Source organism: Panulirus ornatus, chromosome 58 (genome assembly GCF_036320965.1).
Source record: "Panulirus ornatus isolate Po-2019 chromosome 58, ASM3632096v1, whole genome shotgun sequence".
NCBI classification, from domain to species: Eukaryota; Metazoa; Arthropoda; class Malacostraca; order Decapoda; family Palinuridae; genus Panulirus; species Panulirus ornatus.
Window position 1 is genome coordinate 495,925 of NC_092281.1, and position 24,682 is coordinate 520,606.

Here is a 24,682-nt window from a genome sequence, read left to right on the forward strand (position 1 = left end):
AACACATCATTCCAATTCACTTCAATTCACGACTTTCACCCTCCTGTATGTTCAGGCCCTGATCACTCAAAATCTTTTCACTCCATCCTCCTACCTCCAATTTGGTATCCCGCTTCTCCTTCTTCACCCCACCTGACACATATATATCCTCTTTGTCAGTCTTTCCTCACTCATTCTCTCTATTAGTCCAAACCATTTCAACACACCCTCTTCTACTCTCTCAACCACTCTCATTTCATTACCAAACATCTCTCTTACCCTTTCATTATTTACTCGATCATACCACCTCACACCACATATTGTCCTCAAACATTTCATTTCCAACACATCCACCCTCCTCCACACAACCCTATCTATAGCCCATGCCTCACAACCAAATAATATGGTTGGAACCACTATTCTTTCAAACATAACCATTTTTGCTTCGAGAAAACATTATCGCCTTTCACACACTCTTCAATGTTCCCAGACCTTCGCCACCTCCCCCCTCCTCCGTGACTCACTTCCGCTTCCATGGTTCCAGCCACTGCTAAGCCCACTCCGAGATATCTAAAACACTTCACTTTCTACAGTTTTTCTCCATTCAAACTTACCTCCCAATTAATTTGTCTCAACCTTACTGAACGTAAAAACATTGCTCTTATTCACATTCACTCTGAACTTCCTTTCATGCTTTTTACCAAACTCAGTCACCAACATCTGCAATTTCTCACCCGAATCAGGTACCAGCACTGTATCATCAGAGAACAACAACTGACTCACTTCCCAAGCCCTCCCACCTGACAGCAGAATGCATACTTGCCCCTCTCTCCACAACTCTTGCATTCACCTCCCTAACAACCCCATCCATAAACAAATTAAACAAACAATGAGACATCACGCACCCCGGCCACAAACCAACATTCACTGGGAACCAATCACTTTCCTCTCTTCCTACTCGCACACATGCCTTACATCCTCGATAAAAACTTTTCACTGTTCCAGCAACTTACCTCCCACATAATATACTCTTAATACCTTACACAGAGCATCTCTATCAATTCTATGATATATTCATTTATTCTATTCTTATTTTGCTTTGTCGCTGTCTCCCGCGTTAGCGAGGTAGCGCAAGGAAACAGACAAAACAATGGCCCAACCCACCCACATACACATGTTTATAAATACACGTCCACACACGCAAATATACATACCTATACATCTCAACATACACATATATATATATACACACAGACATATACATATATACACATGTACATAATTCATACTGCCTGCCTTTATTCATTCCCATCGCCACCCCGCCACACATGAAATAACAACCCCCTCCCCCCTCATGTGTGTGAGGTGGCGCTAGGAAAAGACAACAAAGGCTACATTCGTTCAAACTCAGTCTCGAGCTGCCATGTAAAAATGCACCGAAACCACAGCTCCCTTTCCACATCCAGGCCCCACACAACTTTTCGTGGTTTACCCCAGACGCTTCACAGGCCCTGGTTCAATCCACTGACAGCGCGTCGACCCTGGTATACCACATCGTTCCAATTCACTCTATTTCTTGCACGTCTTTCACCCTCCTGCATGATCAGTCCCCGATCACTCAAAATCCTTTTCACTCCATCTTTCCACCTCCAATTTGGTCTCCCACTTCTCCTTGTTCCCTCCACCTCTGACACATATATCCTCTTGGTCAATCTTTCCTCACTCATTCTCTCCATGTGACCAAACCATTTCAAGACACCCTCTTCTGCTCTCTCAACCACACTCTTTTTATTACCACACATCTTTCTTACCCTATTATTACTTACTCGATCAAACCACCTCACACCACATATTGTCCTCAAACATCTCATTTCCAGCACATCCACCCTCCTCCGCACAACTCTATCCATAACCCACGCCTCGCAACCATATAACATTGTTGGAACCACTATTCCTTCAAACATACCGATTTTTGCTTTCCGAGATAATGTTCTCGACTTCCACACATTCTTCAACGCTCCCAGAACTTTCGCCCCCTTCCCCTCCCCCTCCCTATGATTCACTTCCGCTTCCATGGTTCCATCCACTACCAAATCCACTCCCAGATATCTAAAACACTTCACTTCTTCCAGTATTTTTTCTCCATTCAAACTTACCTCCAAATTGGCTTGACCCTCTACCCTACTGTACCTAATAACCTTGTTCTTATTCACATTTACTCTTAGCTTTCTCCTTTCACACACTTTACCAAACTCAGTCACCAGCTTCTGCAGTTTCTCACATGAATCAGCCACCAGCGCTGTATCATCAGCGAACAACAACTGACTCACTTCCCAAGCTCTCTCATCCACAACAGACTGCATACTTGCCCCTCTTTCCAAAACTCTTGCATTCACCTCCCTAACAACCCCATCCATAAACAAATTGAACAACCATGGGGACATCACACACCCCTGCTGCAAACCTACATTCACTGAGAACCAATCACTTTCCTCTCTTCCTACACGTACACATGCCTTACATCCTTGATAAAAACTTTTCACTGCTTCTAACAACTTGCCTCCCACACCATATATTCTTAATACCTTCCACAGAGCATCTCTATCAACTCTTTCATATGCCTTCTCCAGATCCATAAATGCTACATACAAATCCATTTGCTTTTCTAAGTATTTCTCACATACATTCTTCAAAGCAAACACCTGACCCACACATCCTCTACCACTTCTGAAACCACATTGCTCTTCCCCAATCTGATGCTCTGCACATGCCTTCACCCTCTCAATCAATACCCTCCCATATAATTTCCCAGGAATACTCAACAAACTTATACCTCTGTAATTTGAGCACTCACTTTTATCCCCTTTGCCTTTGTACAATGGCACTACGCAAGCATTCCGCCAATCCTCAGGCAATCCTCATACATACATTAAATAACTTTATCTACTCGTCAACAATACAGTCACCCCCTTTCTTAATAAATTCCACTGCAATACCATCCAAACCCGCCAAAACTCGAGGATGTAGGGCATGTGTATGTGTAGAAAGAGAGGAAAGTGATTGGTTCTCAGTGAATGTAGGTTTGCGGCAGGGGTGTGTGATGTCTCCATGGTTGTTTAATTTGTTTATGGATGAGGTTGTTAGGGAGGTGAATGCAAGAGTTTTGGAAAGAGGGGCAAGTATGCAGTCTGTTGTGGATGAGAGAGCTTGGGAAGTGAGTCAGTTGTTGTTCGCTGATGATACAGCACTGGTGGCTGATTCATGTGAGAAACTGCAGAAGCTGGTGACTGAGTTTGGTAAAGTGTGTGAAAGAAGAAAGCTGAGAGTAAATGTGAATAAGAGCAAGGTTATTAGGTACAGTAGGGTTGAGGGTCAAGTCAATCGAGAGGTAAGTTTGAATGGAGAAAAACTGGAGGAAGTGAAGTGTTTTAGATATCTGAGAGTGGATTTGGCAGCGGATGGAACCATGGAAGCGGAAGTGAATCATAGGGTGGGGGAGGGGGCGAAAAGTCTGGGAGTTTTGAAGAATGTGTGGAAGTCGAGAACATTATCTCAGAAAGCAAAAATGGGTATGTTTGAAGAAATAGTGGTTCCAACAATGTTATATGGTTGCAAGGCGTGGGCTATGGATAGAGTTGCGCACAGGAGGAAGGATGCGCTGGAAATGAGATGTTTGAGGACAATATGTGGTGTGAGGTGGTTTGATCGAGTAAGTAATAATAGGGTAAGAGAGATGTGTGGTAATAAAAAGAGTGTGGTTGAGAGAGCAGAAGAGGGTGTTTTGAAATGGTTTGGTCGCATGGAGAGAATGAGTGAGGAAAGATTGACTAAGAGGATATATGTGTCAGAGGTGGAGGGAACGAGAAGTGGGAGACCAAATTGGAGGTGGAAAGATGGAGTGAAAAAGATTTTGAGTGATCGGGGCCTGAACATGCAGGAGGGTGAAAGGTAGCACAAGGAAACAGACGAAAGAATGGCCCAACCCATCCACATACACATGTATATACATACACGTCCACACACGCACACATACATACCTATACATCTCAACGTATACATATATATACAAACACAAACATATACCCATATATACACATGTACATAATTCATACTGTCTGCCTTTATTCATTCCTGTCGCCACCCTGTCACACAAGAAATGACAACCCCCTCCCCCCACATGTGTGCAAGGTAGCACTAGGAAAAGACAACAAAGGCCACATTCATTCACACTCAGTCTTTAGCTATCATGTATAGAGCACCAAAACCACAGCTCCCTTTCCTCATCCAGGCCCTACAAAAATTTCCATGGTTTACCCCAAGACATTTCACATCCCCTTTTTCAATCCATTGACGGCACGTCGACCCCGGTATACCACATCGTTCCAATATACTCTATTCCTTGCACGCATTTCATATGTATACATATATCTCTCTTTTTAAACTGGGTATTCCCAATTTCCAGTCCCTTTTCAGCTCACAAATCTACAAGCTCTTCACCATTTCCATTTACAACACTGAACACCCCATGTACACCAATTATACCCTCAACTGCCACATTACTCACCTATGCATTCAAATCACCCATCACTATAACCCGGTCTCGTGCATCAAAGCTGCTAACACACTCACTCATCTGCTCCCAAAACACTTGCGTCTCATGATCTTTCTTCTTATGACCAGGTGCAGAGGCACCAATAATCACCCATCTCTCTCCATCCACTTTCAGTTTTACCCATATCAATCTAGAGTTTACTTTCTTACACTCTATCACATTGTCCCACAACTTAATTGCTGCCTCCCGTGTCAGCAAGGTCACGCAAGGAAACAGACAAGGATTGGCCCAACCCACCTACACACACGTATATACATAAACGCCCATACATGCACATATACATACATACACATTTAAACGTACACGTACATATACATACACAAACATATACACATGTACATATTCATACTTGCTGCCTTCATCCATTCCCATCGCCACCCCACCACAAATGAAATAGTATTCCCCCCTCCAACGAGATGGCACCAGGAAAAGATAAAAGGCCACATTCATTCACACTCAGTCTCTAGCTGTCATGTATAATGCAATGAAACCACAGCTCCCTTTCCACATCCAGGCCCCACAAACTCCTGAAGTTCACCTGTACATATGCTACCCCTGAGGTTCACCTGGAAATATCCAACTCCTTAGGCTCACCTGAATATGTCCTACTCCTGAGGTTGTTCACCTGTATATATCCTACTCCTGGGGTTCATCTTTACATATCCTAATCCTGAGGTTCACCTGTATATATATCTCTCTCCTGAGGTTGTTCCTCTGTATATATCCTACTCCTGAGGTTGTTCACCAGTATACATCCTACTTCTGGGGGTTCATCTGTATATATCCTACTCCTGAGGTTCACCTGTATATATCCTACTCCTGAGGTCCACCTGTATATATCCCACTCCTGAGGTTCACCTGTATATATCCAGCTCCTGAGGTTGTTCACCTGTATCTATCCTACTCCTCAGGTTGTTCAAATGTACATACATATCCTACACCTGAGGATTACCTGTATGTATACTACTCCTGAGGTTCAACTGTATAAACCCTACTCCTGATGTTCACCTGTATATATCCTACTCCTGAGGTTCACCTATATAAATCCTACTCCTAAGGTTGTTCACCTGTATATATCCTACTCCTGAGGTTCACTTGTAAATATCCTACTCCTGAAGTTGTTCACCTGTATATATCCTATTCCTGTGGTTCACTCATGTACATCCGACTCCTAAGGTTGCTAAGGTTGTTCACCTGTATATATCCTACTCCCAAGGTTGTTCACCTGTACATATCCTACTCATAATGTTCACCTGTATATATATCCTACTCCTGAGGTTCCCCTGCATATGTCCTACTCCTGAGGTTGTTCACCAGTATATATCCTACTCCTGAGGTTCACCTGAATATATCCTACTCCTGAGGTTCACCTGTATATATCCTAATCCCAAGGTTGTTCACCTGTATATATCTTATTCCTGAGGTTGTTCACCAGTACACATCTTACTTGTGATCTTCACCTGTATATATCCTACTCCCAAAGTTGTTCACTTGTATATATCCTACTCCTGAGGTTGTTCACTTTCATATATCTTACTCCTGAGGTTCACCAGTATATATCCTACTCCTGAGGTTGTTAACCAGTATACATCCTACTCCTGAGGATGTTCACCTGTACATATCCTACTCCTGAGCTTGTTCACCTATATATATCCTACTCCTGAGGTTCATCTGTTTATATCCTACTCCCGAGGTTGTTCATCTGTATATATCCTACTCCTGAGGTTGTTCACCTATATATATCCTACTCCTGAGGTTCACCTGTATATATCCTAATCCTGAGGTTCACCTGTATATATCCTACTCCCAAGGTTATTCACCTGTATATATCCTACTCCTGAGGATGTTCACCTGTATATATCCTAGTCCTGAGGTTCCCCTGCATATATCCAACTCCTGAGGTTGTTCACCAGTATATATCCTACTCCCGAGGTTCAACTGTTTGCTCTGCAGCAAGACTTTCTCTGAAGCAAATGATGATCAAAAGCAAATAGATGTTATAATTCAACTTCTGTCTGTCCAATCATCAAAGAATCTCATCAGTGCTCATTTCCATTGCAAATGATAACCAGAAACGTGAACAAATATAAGCTTCGGCTTTGTTGGTCCAATCATCAAACAATCTCATGAAAGCTTGTTTCCATTGTACCTTTATTATATGACCAAACTCTGCATGTTTCTTTGGCACGAGATAAAGTAACAAACTTTGCTTTCCATTCAAATACTCACCTCCAGATCCTGTTGAACTTCCAGCAGCACTGGGTGTTCCAAAGCTGAAGTCTAAAAAAAGAAAACAGTATCAATGTAAACCACTGGCATCTCAATCTTTGTTGATATTATTCTTCACTTTTTGAAAAAGAAAACTTTTGGGACAGAAAATGACAATCTACAACCTGCTATGTGGAGACAAATGTGGACTCTTAGCATAATGATATTGATACTACCCCCTTCTGGTGTGTGTGTGAAAAAGTAAAAGTTGCACACAGAATTATGAAAATCATAATCTATTTTTCTTCTGAGTACAGATTAAACCATTCCTAGTTTGGAAAAAATACAATATATACTGGACTAGCCAATCCAAAGTACACACATAATTTCTTAACCAATCCATTTACATAATTACACGTACAAAAATCTACATTTACTTTTCTTACGAATTAAGATTTAAAAATTCCCAGTGTAGAGATCAACCTATATATAAGCAATGTGGGGCTGGTAGAACACAGCAGATGGTGGTACATGTAGTGATGGGAGAAAAAGATGAAGTGAAGCTCTACAAAAGGAGATAGCCTACCCTTCGTGAACACTAGCAAGTTTTCGAGGCTTCCAGAAAGCTCAAATGACTCATCCCCTGCTTGGGATTTAAAGTATGGCCAGCCAACAAAGCCTACAATATATGTGTGAAGTTCAATTTGTGTCAGGAAATCAAGTTTGGAAACTGATGTTCATAACATCCTAAATCAACAGCAGACTAATGGTCATGGCACCTTAAGTGTCAATGTACTTGTATGTATTTTCTTACCCCAATAAAACCACGTATCCAGAAATACATCTTGTCCACAATATACAATGCGGATATGCTTTACCAATATATAACTTAATGGAAACACCAGAGTGGATCAAAATTTACCACATGATTCAATAGGTTGGGTAGGGGGTGTTCATTCCTGGGGTAGATTTAAAACAAAAATGTGAATAGAATGTTAAGAAATATACAGTATAGTTCCCATGCATTTCTAATCCCAGAAATTAAACAAAAAAATAAAACCCTCAAAATACTATCAAAACATATACTCTATCATTATTATTATACTTTGTCCCTGTCTCCCGCGTTAGCGGGGTAGCGCTAAGAAACAGATGAAAGAATGGCCCAACCCATCCACATATACATGTATATACATATATGTCCACACATGCACATATACATACCTATACATTTCAACGTATAGATATATATACATACACAGACATATACATATATACACATGGAAATATTCTTACTTGCTGCCTTTATTCATTCCCATCGCCACACCGCCACACATGAAATCGCATTCCCCCTCTCCCTGTGAGGTAGCACTAAGAAAAGACAAAAGGCCACATTCCTTCACACCCAGTCTCTAGCTGTCATGTGTAATGCATCGAAACCACAGCTCCCTTTCCACATCCAGGCCCCACAAAACTTTCCATGGTTTACCACAGACGCTTCACATGCCCTGGTTCAATCCATGACAGCCGTCGACCCTGTATACCACAATGTTCCAATTCACTCTATTTCTTGCAGTCTTTCACCCTCCTGCATGATCAGTCCCCGATCACTCAAAATCCTTTTCACTCCATCTTTCCACCTCCAATTTGGTCTCCCACTTCTCCTTGTTCCCTCCACCTCTGACACATATATCCTCTTGGTCAATCTTTCCTCACTCATTCTCTCCATGTGACCAAACCATTTCAAGACACCCTCTTCTGCTCTCTCAACCACACTCTTTTATTACCACACATCTTTCTTACCCTTTATTATTACTCGATCAAACCACTCACACCACATATTGTCCTCAAACATCTCATTTCCAGCACATCCACCCTCCTCCGCACAACTCTATCCATAACCCAGCCTCGCAACCATATAACATTGTTGGAACCACTATTCCTTCAAACATACCGATTTTTGCTTTCCGAGATAATGTTCTCGACTTCCACACATTCTTCAACCTCCCAGAACTTTCGCCCCTCTCCCCCTCCCTATGATTCACTTCCGCTTCCATGGTTCCATCCACTACCAAATCCACTCCCAGATATCTAAAACACTTCACTTCTCCAGTATTTTTTCCTCCATTCAAACTTACCTCCAATTGGCTTGACCCTCTACCCTACTGTACCTAATAACCTTGTCTTATTCACATTTACTCTTAGCTTTCTCCTTTCACACACTTTACCAAACTCAGTCACCAAGCTTCTGCAGTTTCTCACATGAATCAGCCACCAGCGTGTATCATCAGCGAACAACAACTGACTCACTTCCCAAGCTCTCTCATCCACAACAGACTGCATACTTGCCCCTCTTTCCAAAACTCTTGCCATTCACCTCCCTAACAACCCATCCATAAACAAATTGACAACCATGGGACATCACACACCCCTGCTGCAAACCTACATTCACTGAGAACCAATCACTTTCCTCTCTTCCTACACGTACACATGCCTTACATCCTTGATAAAAACTTTTCACTGCTTCTAACAACTTGCCTCCCACACCATATATTCTTAATACCTTCCACAGAGCATCTCTATCAACTCTTCATATGCCTTCTCCAGATCCATAAATGCTACATACAAATCCATTTGCTTTTCTAAGTATTTCTCACATACATTCTTCAAAGCAAACACCTGACCCACACATCCTCTACCACTTCTGAAACCACATTGCTCTTCCCCAATCTGATGCTCTGCACATGCCTTCACCCTCTCAATCAATACCCTCCCATATAATTTCCCAGGAATACTCAACAAACTTATACCTCTGTAATTTGAGCACTCACTTTATCCCCTTTGCCTTTGTACATGGCACACGCAAGCATTCCGCCAATCCTCAGGCAATCCTCATACATACATTAAATAACTTTATCTACCGTCAACAATACAGTCACCCCCTTTCTTAATAAATTCCACTGCAATACCATCCAAACCCGCCAAAACTTGAGGATGTAGGGCATGTGTATGCGTAGAAAGAGAGGAAAGTGATTGGTTCTCAGTGAATGTAGGTTTGCGGCAGGGGTGTGTGATGTCTCCATGGTTGTTTAATTTGTTTATGGATGAGGTTGTTAGGGAGGTGAATGCAAGAGTTTTGGAAAGAGGGGCAAGTATGCAGTCTGTTGTGGATGAGAGAGCTTGGGAAGTGAGTCAGTTGTTGTTCGCTGATGATACAGCACTGGTGGCTGATTCATGTGAGAAACTGCAGAAGCTGGTGACTGAGTTTGGTAAAGTGTGTGAAAGAAGAAAGCTGAGAGTAAATGTGAATAAGAGCAAGGTTATTAGGTACAGTAGGGTTGAGGGTCAAGTCAATCGAGAGGTAAGTTTGAATGGAGAAAAACTGGAGGAAGTGAAGTGTTTTAGATATCTGAGAGTGGATTTGGCAGCGGATGGAACCATGGAAGCGGAAGTGAATCATAGGGTGGGGGAGGGGGCGAAAAGTCTGGGAGTTTTGAAGAATGTGTGGAAGTCGAGAACATTATCTCAGAAAGCAAAAATGGGTATGTTTGAAGAAATAGTGGTTCCAACAATGTTATATGGTTGCAAGGCATGGGCTATGGATAGAGTTGCGCACAGGAGGAAGGATGCGCTGGAAATGAGATGTTTGAGGACAATATGTGGTGTGAGGTGGTTTGATCGAGTAAGTAATAATAGGGTAAGAGAGATGTGTGGTAATAAAAAGAGTGTGGTTGAGAAGCAGAAAGAGGGTGTTTTGAAATGGTTTGGTCGCATGGAGAGAATGAGTGAGGAAAGATTGACTAAGAGGATATATGTGTCAGAGGTGGAGGGAACGAGAAGTGGGAGACCAAATTGGAGGTGGAAAGATGGAGTGAAAAAGATTTTGAGTGATCGGGGCCTGAACATGCAGGAGGGTGAAAGGTAGCACAAGGAAACAGACGAAAGAATGGCCCAACCCATCCACATACACATGTATATACATACACGTCCACACACGCACACATACATACCTATACATCTCAACGTATACATATATATACAAACACAAACATATACCCATATATACACATGTACATAATTCATACTGTCTGCCTTTATTCATTCCTGTCGCCACCCTGTCACACAAGAAATGACAACCCCCTCCCCCCACATGTGTGCAAGGTAGCACTAGGAAAAGACAACAAAGGCCACATTCATTCACACTCAGTCTTTAGCTATCATGTATAGAGCACCAAAACCACAGCTCCCTTTCCTCATCCAAGCCCTACAAAAATTTCCATGGTTTACCCCAGACATTTCACATCCCCTTTTTCAATCCATTGACGGCACGTCGACCCCGGTATACCACATCGTTCCAATATACTCTATTCCTTGCACGCATTTCATATGTATACATATATCTCTCTTTTTAAACTGGGTATTCCCAATTTCCAGTCCCTTTTCAGCTCACAAATCTACAAGCTCTTCACCATTTCCATTTACAACACTGAACACCCCATGTACACCAATTATACCCTCAACTGCCACATTACTCACCTATGCATTCAAATCACCCATCACTATAACCCGGTCTCGTGCATCAAAGCTGCTAACACACTCACTCATCTGCTCCCAAAACACTTGCGTCTCATGATCTTTCTTCTTATGACCAGGTGCAGAGGCACCAATAATCACCCATCTCTCTCCATCCGCTTTCAGTTTTACCCATATCAATCTAGAGTTTACTTTCTTACACTCTATCACATTGTCCCACAACTTAATTGCTGCCTCCCGTGTCAGCAAGGTCACGCAAGGAAACAGACAAGGAATGGCCCAACCCACCTACACACACTTATATACATAAACGCCCATACATGCACATATACATACATACACATTTAAACGTACACGTACATATACATACACAAACATATACACATGTACATACTCATACTTGCTGCCTTCATCCATTCCCATCGCCACCCCACCACAAATGAAATAGTATTCCCCCCTCCAACGAGATGGCACCAGGAAAAGATAAAAGGCCACATTCATTCACACTCAGTCTCTAGCTGTCATGTATAATGCAATGAAACCACAGCTCCCTTTCCACATCCAGGCCCCACAAACTCCTGAAGTTCACCTGTACATATGCTACCCCTGAGGTTCACCTGGAAATATCCAACTCCTTAGGCTCACCTGAATATGTCCTACTCCTGAGGTTGTTCACCTGTATATATCCTACTCCTGGGGTTCACCTTTACATATCCTAATCCTGAGGTTCACCTGTATATATATATATCTCTCCTGAGGTTGTTCCTCTGTATATATCCTACTCCTGAGGTTGTTCACCAGTATACATCCTACTTCTGGGGGTTCATCTGTATATATCCTACTCCTGAGGTTCACCTGTATATATCCTACTCCTGAGGTCCACCTGTATATATCCCACTCCTGAGGTTCACCTGTATATATCCAGCTCCTCAGGTTGTTCAAATGTACATACATATCCTACACCTGAGGATTACCTGTATGTATACTACTCCTGAGGTTCAACTGTATAAACCCTACTCCTGATGTTCACCTGTATATATCCTACTCCTGAGGTTCACCTATATAAATCCTACTCCTAAGGTTGTTCACCTGTATATATCCTACTCCTGAGGTTCACTTGTAAATATCCTACTCCTGAAGTTGTTCACCTGTATATATCCTATTCCTGTGGTTCACTCGTGTACATCCGACTCCTAAGGTTGCTACGGTTGTTCACCTGTATATATCCTACTCCCAAGGTTGTTCACCTGTACATATCCTACTCATAATGTTCACCTGTATATATATCCTACTCCTGAGGTTCCCCTGCATATGTCCTACTCCTGAGGTTGTTCACCTGTATATATCCTACTCCTGTGGTTCACCTGTATATATCCTACTCCTGAGGTTGTTACCTGTATATATCCTACTCCTGAGGATGTTCACCTGTATATATCCTACTCGGGTGGGGGTGGGGGGTTCCCACCTGTATATATCCTACTCCCGAGGTTGTTCACCTGTATATATCCTACTCCCAAGATTGTCACCTGTATACATCCTACTCCTGAGGTTCACCTGCATACATCCTACTCCCGAGGCTGTTCACCTGTATATATCCTACTCCTGAAGTTCACCTGTATATATCCTACTCCCAAGGTTGTTCACCTGTATACCTCCTACTCCTGAGGTTGTTCACCTGTATATATCCTACTCCTGAAGTTGCTCATCTGTACATATCCTACTCCCAAGGTTCACCTGTATATATCCTACTCTAAAGGTTGTTCATCTGTACATATCCTACTCATCAGGTTCTTCACCTGTATATATCCTACTCTTGAGGTTCACCTGTATATATCCTACTCCTGAGGTTATTCACCTGTATATATCGTACTCCTGAGGTTCAACTGTATATATCCTACTCCAAAGGTTGTTCCCCTGTATATATCCTACTCCTGAGGTTGTTTACCTGTATATATCCTACTCCTGAGGTTGTTTACCTGTATATATCCTACTCCTGAAGTTGTTCACCTGTATTGATCCTACTCCTGAGGTTCACCTTCATACACCCTACTCCCAAGGTTGTTCACCTGTATATATCCTACTCCTGAGGTCGTTCATTTGTATATATCCTACTCCTGAGGTTCACCTGTACATATCCTACTCCCGAGGTTGTTCATCTGTATATATCCTACTCCTGAGGTTTTTTCACCTGTATATATCCTACTCCTGAGGTTCACCTGCCTGTATATATCCTACTCCTGAGGTTGTTCACCTGTATATATCCTACTCCCAAGGTTGTTCACCAGTATATATCCTACTCCTGAGGTTCACCTGAATATATCCTACTCCTGAGGTTCACCTGTATATATCCTAATCCCAAGGTTGTTCACCTGTATATATCTTATTCCTGAGGTTGTTCACCAGTACACATCTTACTTGTGATCTTCACCTGTATATATCCTACTCCCAAAGTTGTTCACTTGTATATATCCTACTCCTGAGGTTGTTCACTTTCATATATCTTACTCCTGAGGTTCACCAGTATATATCCTACTCCTGAGGTTGTTAACCAGTATACATCCTACTCCTGAGGATGTTCACCTGTACATATCCTACTCCTGAGCTTGTTCACCTATATATATCCTACTCCTGAGGTTCATCTGTTTATATCCTACTCCCGAGGTTGTTCATCTGTATATATCCTACTCCTGAGGTTGTTCACCTATATATATCCTACTCCTGAGGTTCACCTGTATATATCCTAATCCTGAGGTTCACCTGTATATACCCTACTCCCAAGGTTATTCACCTGTATATATCCTACTCCTGAGGATGTTCACCTGTATATATCCTAGTCCTGAGGTTCCCCTGCATATATCCAACTCCTGAGGTTGTTCACCAGTATATATCCTACTCCCGAGGTTCAACTGTTTGCTCTGCAGCAAGACTTTCTCTGAAGCAAATGATGATCAAAAGCAAATAGATGTTATAATTCAACTTCTGTCTGTCCAATCATCAAAGAATCTCATCAGTGCTCATTTCCATTGCAAATGATAACCAGAAACGTGAACAAATATAAGCTTCGGCTAAACATTTGTTGGTCCAATCATCAAACAATCTCATGAAAGCTTGTTTCCATTGTACCTTTATTATATGACCAAACTCTGCATGTTTCTTTGGCACGAGATAAAGTAACAAACTTTGCTTTCCATTCAAATACTCACCTCCAGATCCTGTTGAACTTCCAGCAGCACTGGGTGTTCCAAAGCTGAAGTCTTAAAAAAGAAAACAGTATCAATGTAAACCACTGGCATCTCAATCTTTGTTGATATTATTCTTCACTTTTTGAAAAAGAAAACTTTTGAGACAGAAAATGACAATCTACAACCTGCTATGTGGAGACAAATGTGGACTCTTAGCATAATGATATTGATACTACCCCCTTCTGGTGTGTGTGTGAAAAAGTAAAAGTTGCACACAGAATTATGAAAATCATAATCTATTTTTCTTCTGAGTACAGATTAAACCATTCCTAGTTTGGAAAAAATACAATATATACTGGACTAGCCAATCCAAAGTACACACATAATTTCTTAACCAATCCATTTACATAATTACATGTACAAAAATCTACATTTACTTTTCTTACGAATTAAGATTGAAAAATTCCCAGTGTAGAGATCAACCTATATATAAGCAATGTGGGGCTGGTAGAACACAGCAGATGGTGGTACATGTAGTGATGGGAGAAAAAGATGCAGTGAAGCTCTACAAAAGGAGATAGCCTACCCTTCGTGAACACTAGCAAGTTTTCGAGGCTTCCAGAAAGCTCAAATGACTCATCCCCTGCTTGGGATTTAAAGTATGGCCAGCCAACAAACCCTACAATATATGTGAAGTTCAATTTGTGTCAGGAAATCAAGTTTGGAAACTGATGTTCATAACATCCTAAATCAACAGCAGACTAATGGTCATGGCACCTTAAGTGTCAATGTACTTGTATGTATTTTCTTACCCCAATAAAACCACGTATCCAGAAATACATCTTGTCCACAATATACAAAGCGGATATGCTTTACCAATATATAACTTAATGGAAACACCAGAGTGGATCAAAATTTACCACATGATTCAATAGGTTGGGTAGGGGGTGTTCATTCCTGGGGTAGATTTAAAACAAAAATGTGAATAGAATGTTAAGAAATATACAGTATAGTTCACATGCATTTCTAATCCCAGAAATTAAACAAAAAAATAAAACCCTCAAAATACTATCAAAACATATACTCTATCATTATTATTATACTTTGTCCCTGTCTCCCGCGTTAGCGGGGTAGCGCTAAGAAACAGATGAAAGAATGGCCCAACCCATCCACATATACATGTATATACATATATGTCCACACATGCACATATACATACCTATACATTTCAACGTATAGATATATATACATACACAGACATATACATATATACACATGGAAATATTCTTACTTGCTGCCTTTATTCATTCCCATCGCCACACCGCCACACATGAAATCGCATTCCCCCTCTCCCTGTGAGGTAGCACTAGGAAAAGACAAAAGGCCACATTCCTTCACACTCAGTCTCTAGCTGTCATGTGTAATGCATCGAAACCACAGCTCCCTTTCCACATCCAGGCCCCACAAAACTTTCCATGGTTTACCACAGACGCTTCACATGCCCTGGTTCAATCCATTGACAGCATGTCGACCCCGGTATATCACATCATTCCAATTCACTCTACTCCTTTCACACCTTTCACCATCCTGTATGTCCAGGCCCTGATCACTCAAAATCTTTTTCACTCCATTCTTCCACCTCCAATTTGGTCTCCCACTTCTCCTCATTCCCTCCACCTCTGACACATATATTTCTATTATCATACTTCTTTACTGTCTCCCATGTTTGTAAGGTAGCACAAGGAAACAGACAAAAGAATGGCCCAACCCACCTACATACACATGCATGTACAAAAACGAGCACACACACACATACACATACCTATACATTTCAACGTGTACAAACATATACATACACAGACATATACATATATACACATGTAAATTCATACATGCTGCCTTCATCCAATCCCGCCACACATGAAATGACACCCCCCTCCCCCCACGTGCATGCGAAATAGTGCTAGGAAAAGACAACAAAGGACACATTCGTTCATACTCAGTCTCTAGCTGTCATGTATAATGCACCAAAACCACAGTTCCCTTTCCACATCCAGCCCCACAAAACTTTACATGGTTTACCCCCAGACGATTCACAGGCCCTGGTTCAATCCATTGACAGCACGTCTACCCCACTGTACCACAATGTTAAAATTCACTCTATTCTTTGCATGCCTTTCACCCTCCTGCATGTTCAGGCCCCAATTGCTCAAAATCTTTTTCACTTCATCCTTCCACCTCCAATTTGGTCTCCCACTTCTCCTCGTTCCCTCCACCTCTGACACATATATCCTCTTTGTCAATCTTTCCTCACTCATTCTCTCCATGTGACTAAACCATTTCAACACACCCTCTTCTGCTCTCTAAACCACACTTTTTATTACCACATATCTTTCTTACCCTTTCAATACTTACTTGATCAAACCACTTCACACCACATATTGTCCTCAAACATCTCATTTCCAACACATCCACCTTCCTCCACACAACCTTATCTATTGTCCATGTCTCACAACCATATAACATTGTTGGAACCACTATTCCTTCAAACATACCCATTTTTGGTCTCTGAGATAATGTTCTTGCCTTCCACATATTCTTCAAAACTCCCAGAACCTTCACCCTCTCCCCAACCCTGTGACTCTTATCTGCTGCCATGGTTCCATCCACTGCCAAATCCACTCCCAGATAACTAAAACACTTCTCTTCCTCCAGTTTTCCTCCATTCCAACTTACCTCCCAATTGACTTATTCCTCAACCTTACTCTAACTAATAACCTTGCTCTTATCCATATTTATTCTCAGCTTTCTTCTTTAACACACTTTACCAAACTCAGTCACCAACTTCTGCAGTTTCTCACATGAATCAGCCACCAACATTGTATCATCAGCAAACAAAACTGACTCACTTCCCAAGCCCTCTCATCCACAACAGACTGCATACTTGCCCATCTCTCCAAAACTCTTGCCTTCACCTCCCTAACAATGCCATCCATAAACAAATTAGAGAACCATGGAGACATTACAAATCCCTGCAGCAAACCGACATTCACTGAGAACAAATCACTTTCCTCTCTTCCTACTCATACACATGCCTTACATCCTTGATAAAAACTTTTCACTGTTTCTAGCAACTTGCCTCCCACACCATATATTCTTAATACCTTTCACAGAGCATCTCTATCATATGCCTTCTCCAGATCCATAAATGCTACATACAAATCCATTTGTTTTTCTTAGTACTTCTCACATACATTCTTCAAAGCAAACACCTGATCCACATATCCTCTACCACTTCTGAAACCACACTGCTCTTCCCCAATCTGATGCTCTGTACATGCCTTCACCCTCTCAATCAATACCCTCCCATATCATTTCCCAGGAATACTCAACAAACTTATACCTCTCTAATTTGAACACTCAACTTTATCCACTTTGCCTTTGTGCACTGCCACAATGCATGCATTCCGCCAATCCTCAGGCACTTCACCATGAGCCATACATACATTAAATATCCTTATCAACCAGTCAACAACACAGTCACCCCTTTTTTTAATGATCTCCACTGCAGTACCATCCAAACCTGCTGCCTTGCCAGCTTTCATCTTCCACAAAGCTCTTACTACCTCTTCTCTGTTTACCAAATCATTCTCCCTAACCCTCTCACTTTACACACCACCTCGACCAAAACACCCTATATCTGCCACTCTATCATCTACCACATTCAACAAACCTTAAAAATACTCACTCCATCTCCTTCTTACATCACCAATACTTGCTATTACCTCCCCATTAGCCCCCTTCACCAATGTTCCCATTTGTTCTCGCCTTACACACTTTATTTACCTCCTTCCAAAACATCTCATTCTCCCTAAAATTAATAATACTCTCTCACCCCATCTTTCATTCACCCTCTTTTTCACCTCTTGCACCTTTCTCTTGACCTCCTGCCTCTTTCTTTTATACATCTCCCACTCATTTGCACTATTTCACTGCAAAAATTGTCCAAATGCCTCTCTCTTCTCTTTCACTAATAATCTTACTTCTTCATCCCACCACTCACTACCCTTTCTAATCTGCCCACCTCCCATGCTTCTTATGCCACAAGCATCTTTTGCGCAAGCCATCACTGCTTCCCTAAATACATCCCATTCCTCCCCCACTCCCCTTACGTCCTTTGCTCTCACCTTTTTCCATTCTGTACTCGGTCTCTCCTGGTACTTCCTCACACAAGTCTCCTTCCCAAGCTCACTTACTCTCACCACTCTCTTCACCCCAACATTCTCTCTTCTTTTCTGAAAACCTCTACAAATCTTCACCTTCGCCTCCACAAGATAACGATCAGACATCCCTCCAGCTGCACCTCTCAGCACATTAACATGTATTTTCTATTTATTCTTTTTTATTATACTTTATCACTGTCTCCCGCGTTAACAAGGTTGCGCAAGGAAACAGACGAAAGAATGGCCCAACCCACCCACATACACATGTATATACATACACATCCACACACGCACATATACATACCTATACATTTCAATGTATACATATATATACATACACAGACATATACATATATACACATGTATATAATTCATACTTGCTGCCTTTATTCATTCCCATCACCACCTCGCCACACATGAAATGACAACCCCCTCTCCCACATAGGTGCGAGGTAGCACTAGGAAAAGACAACAAATGCCACATTCATTCACACTCAGTCTCTAGCTGTCATGTATAATGCACAGCTCCCTTTCCACATCCAGGCCCTACAAAACTTTCCATGGTTTACCCTAGACGCTTCACATGCCCTGGTTCAATCCACTGACAGCACCCTATCATGTCTTCTAAAGATCCATAAGTGCTACATACAAATCCATTTGCTTTTCTAAGTATTTCTCACATACATTCTTCAAAGCAAACACCTTATCCACACATCCTCTATCACTTCTGAAACCACACTCCTCTTCCCCAGTCTGATGCTCTGTACATACCTTTACCCTCTCAATTAAAACTCTTCAATATAATTTCCCAGGAATACTCAACAAACTTATGCCTCTGTAATTTGAACACTCACCTTTTTCCCCTTTGCCTCTGCACAATGGGACTATGCAAGCATTCCGCCAATCCTCAGGCACTTCACCCTGATTCATACGTGCACTGAATTTCCTTACCAACCAATCAACAACACAGTCACCCCCTTTTCTAATAAATTCCACAGCAATACCATCCAAACCCACCGCCTTGCCGGCTTTCATCTTCCACAAAGCTTTCATTACCTCTTCTCTGTTTACCAAACAATTCTTCCTGACCCTCTCACTTTGCACACCACTCCAACCAAAACACCCTATATCTGCCGCTATTATCAAACACATTCAACAAACCTTCAAAATACTCACTCCATCTCCTCACTTCACCACTACTTGTTATTACCTCCCTATTTGCTCCCTTCACCGATGTTCCCATTTGTTCTCTTGTCTTACGCACTTTATTTACCTACTTCCAAAACATCCTTTTATTCTCCCTACAATTTAATGATATCCTCTCACCCCTAACTCTTATTTGCCCTCTTTTTCACCTCTCGCACCTTTCTCTTGATCTCCTGCCGCTTTCTTTTATACATGTCCTAGTCATTTGCACTACTTCCCTACAAAAATAATCCAAACACCTCTCTCAATAACAATCTTACTTCTTTATCCCACCACTCACTACCCTTTCTAATCTGCCCACCTCCCACCTTTCTCATGCCATAATAATAATAATAAAAATAATAATAAATAAGTGAAAATCCAACCTAAGTTCCCTCAACATGAAAAGAAGCACTAATAAAAAGAAACCAGTCCCATATTTTGAAGAGACAGTGCTACAACAGTTACAGACAAAGAATAAAGGCACAAAACGAATGACCAAATCAGAGGCTTCTGTTGAAGCAAGCAAAGACTGGGGATTAAAAGGGGTTTAAATGCTAAATCCAGACTAGATCTGTGAGGTGAACCATGTTCTTTGAGAGATTATTGTGAGGAGTGGTTTACATGAGGTGATCCTATCTTTAGAACAGATAATGGAATTACCCTGGGGGTTATCATTAGGATTTGGCATATCATTCCCAAAAAGATCAGGTTCTCAGTCTTTCTACTTGCTCACAAGGTGATTACTGTTAGGATGAAAGAAATACCATTTGAAATATACTGTTTAATATGACTGACCCTGACATGTTGCAGTATTCTTCAAATTCTCTTCAACATACTGTTTACATGTACTGGCTTCTTTCTATACACCACATGCTTGATATAATGGCATGGTGTAACTACGTAAAAAATAAATAAATAATGGATAAATACATGTGAACTGTGAGTCATCCCTGACCCTAAGTTTCCAGATATGAGTAACTGTTCAAGATTTATATAATTCTATCCAATTTTCTTTCTCAATCTACTACATCCCCATCCTTAATAATTCAATGTCTCTTTCTGAAACTACCATTATGAAAAAGTAAAAGAATTAGGAAGTCTAAAAATCAGTTATCAAATGTACAATACCATAACAAGACCTTGTGCTACTAGACTTTCCTCTACACCCACATGCATAGGTGTGGCACTGCCTAATCAAAAAAAACTCACAGGAAATGACACATAAAAACATTTGATAACATGCTTTGACTGACTAAGACCCTAAGCCTTTTCAAAATAAAAACAAATTACCAATAAAAAGTAAAACATAAAAAATAATCATCTTTAATTCATGAAAAAAGCCTTGTATAATGTCAAATAAAATCTCAATATTTACATCACAAACATGAATGCACTGAAATAAAATATCTGAAAGTATAGCTGACACTCAAGTTACGTACTCAAGTGAGGATGTACCAGCAGCTGATGGCATCCTGTTTACAGTCTGAGCAGACAAGCAGTATGCTACACACTCAGTTCATGGTCTTAGTTTCAGAGGACTCTGCAACACCATCTCAAGAATACAAGTAAAACATCTCAAGAATACAAGTAAAACATTAACACTGCTACCAAGTTAAGAGAGATAAAATTGGGGCTACATCTCCAGGTCAACCTAAAAGGTGAAATAAGTAGTTCTCATGCATATAAATAGCTCACATGCCTCTCCCACAAAATCTGTGCTTATAAAATATTTCTCCTTCTGTATATACAGTAAACCCTTGATTTAATGGACTAATAGGGGGGAGGAGGCATCCGTTAATGTCGAAAGTCTGTTAAAACAAGAATGTAACCCATGGGCCATTATTCAATACAATATACAGTTCACATGCTTTCCTTTAACTCCTCTTTCCCTTGATGAAATTTTGAATTGTGATGATTTCAAAATTATTCAATAAATAAAGCCACAATTCTCTGTATATAACCTGACCACACAGTAGCTTGAGGCAGACTGAGACCAAAACAAAAGGAGTATATCCCCACACTACAAAAAACAAGAGTGATAAAAAACGTGCATGGTGTGGCATGAGATTTTTTTTTTCAATTTTTTCAATTATCATTGATTAATGTACTGTTATTTGCATGGTCCGTTCAATCCAAAATTCATCATATTGGGTCCGTTAAATCAAGGGTTTACTGTATCATAAAAAGAGACATATATATACATCTAATGAAAACATGCTTCATTTCACAATAACAGTTTCCCTTTGATACTGTTGCCACTATAGGATGAACATTACCTAAATCATCATCTTCAAGCCACTGTCACCATCCAATGCAATATAAAATTCATCCAGTAAAACCTTTTTAACTGATCACTTATTAGGTACCCTTATAACAAGGGCAGATTTAGAGGAAGCTAGAAGGGGCTAAGCCCCCCAAGGATATGTTCAGGACCCATCTACAGAAATATTCAGTCTGCAATACCATTTGAATCTTTCTCTCTAACTGGTTTAATCAATAAGGCGTTGCCTTTAAATCTTCTGTATCATAATCATAATTGGCTACTGATGACATTATTTAGATTGGTTGGCTGGTATATATCCTCGTGTGATTCCCTCCCTCAGTATGAATTACATCAGCATGAAAGGAGGCAATTACTGAGACATAACCTATGAACTATCTGTGTGTTGCTTGAAATGTGCTAGCACAAATCTTATATCTTTTTTGGACTATCTAAACTCCTGCCATGAAGCCATAATGTCCCCTCATCTGCAAGCCGAGACCCTCTATTGCAGGGATTTCAAAGTTCACCATAAGAAATGGTTGAATTCCTCCCATGTGGAAGGTTCTTTTTAAGCCCTCACATTCTCCTTTCTCAACGATCTAGAGCAAATCGTCATCCACCAAACTGATATCTCTAACTACTGCAATCATTCTCCTAATATTCTGGACCTGTTTGTACCTCTAATCCTTCATGCTATTGTTACAAAATCCTGGTTCATCTGACCATACTTTCATAAACATATATATTTTACTGGCACCTCCCTATTAAGCAGCCTCTTCTCAATGTAAGTATTGGCACCTCAACAAAGCTGACTGGGATAACTTACAAAAATTCTTTTCTGACTTTCCTTGAGTAAATTACTGTATAATATGGTGATGCTTCTGTCTTCATCAAACACAGAGAGGTTATTTTTGTTGGGATAGAAGCATTGCTCCATGTGGAGAGAATGAGTGAGGAAAGATTGACCAAGAGGATATATGTGTCGGAGGTGGAGGGAACGATGAGAAGTGGGAGACCAAATTGGAGGTGGAAAGATGGAGTGAAAAAGATTTTGTGTGATCAGGGCCTGAACATGCAGGAGGGTGAAAGGAGGGCAAGGAATAGAGTGAACTGGATCGATGTGGTATACCGGGGTTGACGTGCTGCCAGTGGATTGAATCAGGGCATGTGAAGCGTCTGGGGTAAACCATGGAAAGCTGTGTAGGTATGTATATTTGCATGTGTGGACTTATGTATATACATGTGTATGGGGGTGGGTTGAGCCATTTCTTTCGTCTGTTTCCTTGCGCTACCTTGCAAACGCGGGAGGGAAAAAAAAAAAAAAAAAAAAAAAAGCATTTATCCCCACTTCCTCCAAGATGACCTAATCTTCCAATTCTTGGTTCTACCATTTCTGTTCTAAGGCTATTCAAGCAAGGGATCAAGCATGTTGGTTGGAAAAACTCTCCTTCCCGACTCCTATTCAGCATTCATCAGTGACTGTAATCACAGCAAATATGTTAGCCATGGAGCAATACATTCTTTTATTCAAAGGAAGTGCAATAACCTCTCCTCTTCATCCACTCACAGGTCTTTCAGGTTTTTAGCTAAGGGCATCACTAACAGTTTCTGTCGCTCTACCTTCCCTCCATTTTTACTTTCTGATTGTACTATAGATGTCTTCCCTGTAGGCAAAGCAACTCTCTTTGATTCTCATTTCTCCTTTAACTCCATCTTGGATGAATAACTTACCTTCATCCCCTGATGCTCCTCTTACTAAATGTATGCACCTCCAAGTAATCTCCTTTTGAACTGAACGAAAAGCATTCCTCTCTCCGGACACAAGAAAGGTTCAAGGTCCTTATGGCATCTATACCTGTGTACTGAAAGAGTATTACTCTGAGCTTGCACCTGTGCTTGCTTAAATGTTCTGTTTCTGTTCAAAAACCAGAACTTTTTTTCTTCTTGGAAGCATGTGTTGTTATATCCTATCCCTAAGAAGGGTGGCCATTCAAACCCCTCTAACTATCATCTTGTTGCTTTGACATCTACCATTTCCAAAGCCTTTGAGCACCTCCTCAACTACCATATCCTTAGACTTCTTGAATCTCAAAGTCTTCTCTATGATCAACAGCATGGTTTCCTTATGGCTAGATCCGCTGGTGATATTTTTTCCAATCATCATAATATTTGGTTATCATCACTGAAAGATTTTGAGGAATCCTATGTAGTTGCCCTTAATATATCCAAAACTTTTGACAAAGTGTGGCATCACTGTCTTATCTCTAAGCTCCCAAGTTTTGGTTTCCTTCCCGTGTTTTGATCACCTTATGTCTAGCTTCCTCTCTGGCCGATCTATCTCCATGGTTATTGATGGATCAGCCTCTATCTTTTCTCCATCAACAGTAGTGTCCCTCAAGGTTCAGTCTTGTCTCCCATGCTTTGTCTATTTTCTACTGATGATATACTTTATTCTACAAATAACCAAATGAAATCATATATTGATGACTCAACACTG

At 41.0% G+C, this 24,682-nt stretch overlaps 2 protein-coding genes across 15 annotated transcripts in view; one reads left to right on the forward strand and one right to left on the reverse strand.

Annotated features, from left to right (window-relative positions):
* The window catches only part of Nup54 (nuclear pore complex protein Nup54), a 222,087-nt gene that overhangs the window by 143,616 nt on the left and 53,789 nt on the right, over positions 1-24,682 (reverse strand). For 10 of the 13 annotated variants that reach the window (XM_071695762.1, XM_071695756.1, XM_071695761.1 and 7 more), the window contains exon 3: positions 6,821-6,871. The exons of the other annotated variants lie outside the window; for them this stretch is intronic. In XM_071695762.1, the coding sequence (XP_071551863.1) occupies positions 6,821-6,871 (51 nt within the window). The remainder of the gene's footprint in view (positions 1-6,820; positions 6,872-24,682) is intronic. 13 annotated transcript variants of the gene reach the window in all.
* Positions 21,328-24,682, forward strand: part of LOC139766823 (uncharacterized) — a 48,665-nt gene continuing 45,310 nt past the window's right edge. Inside the window, exon 1 of one of the 2 annotated variants that reach the window (XM_071695750.1) lies at positions 21,328-21,580. The gene's annotated coding sequence lies outside the window, so the exon portion shown is untranslated. The remainder of the gene's footprint in view (positions 21,581-24,682) is intronic. The other variant, XM_071695749.1, reaches the window with a different exon arrangement.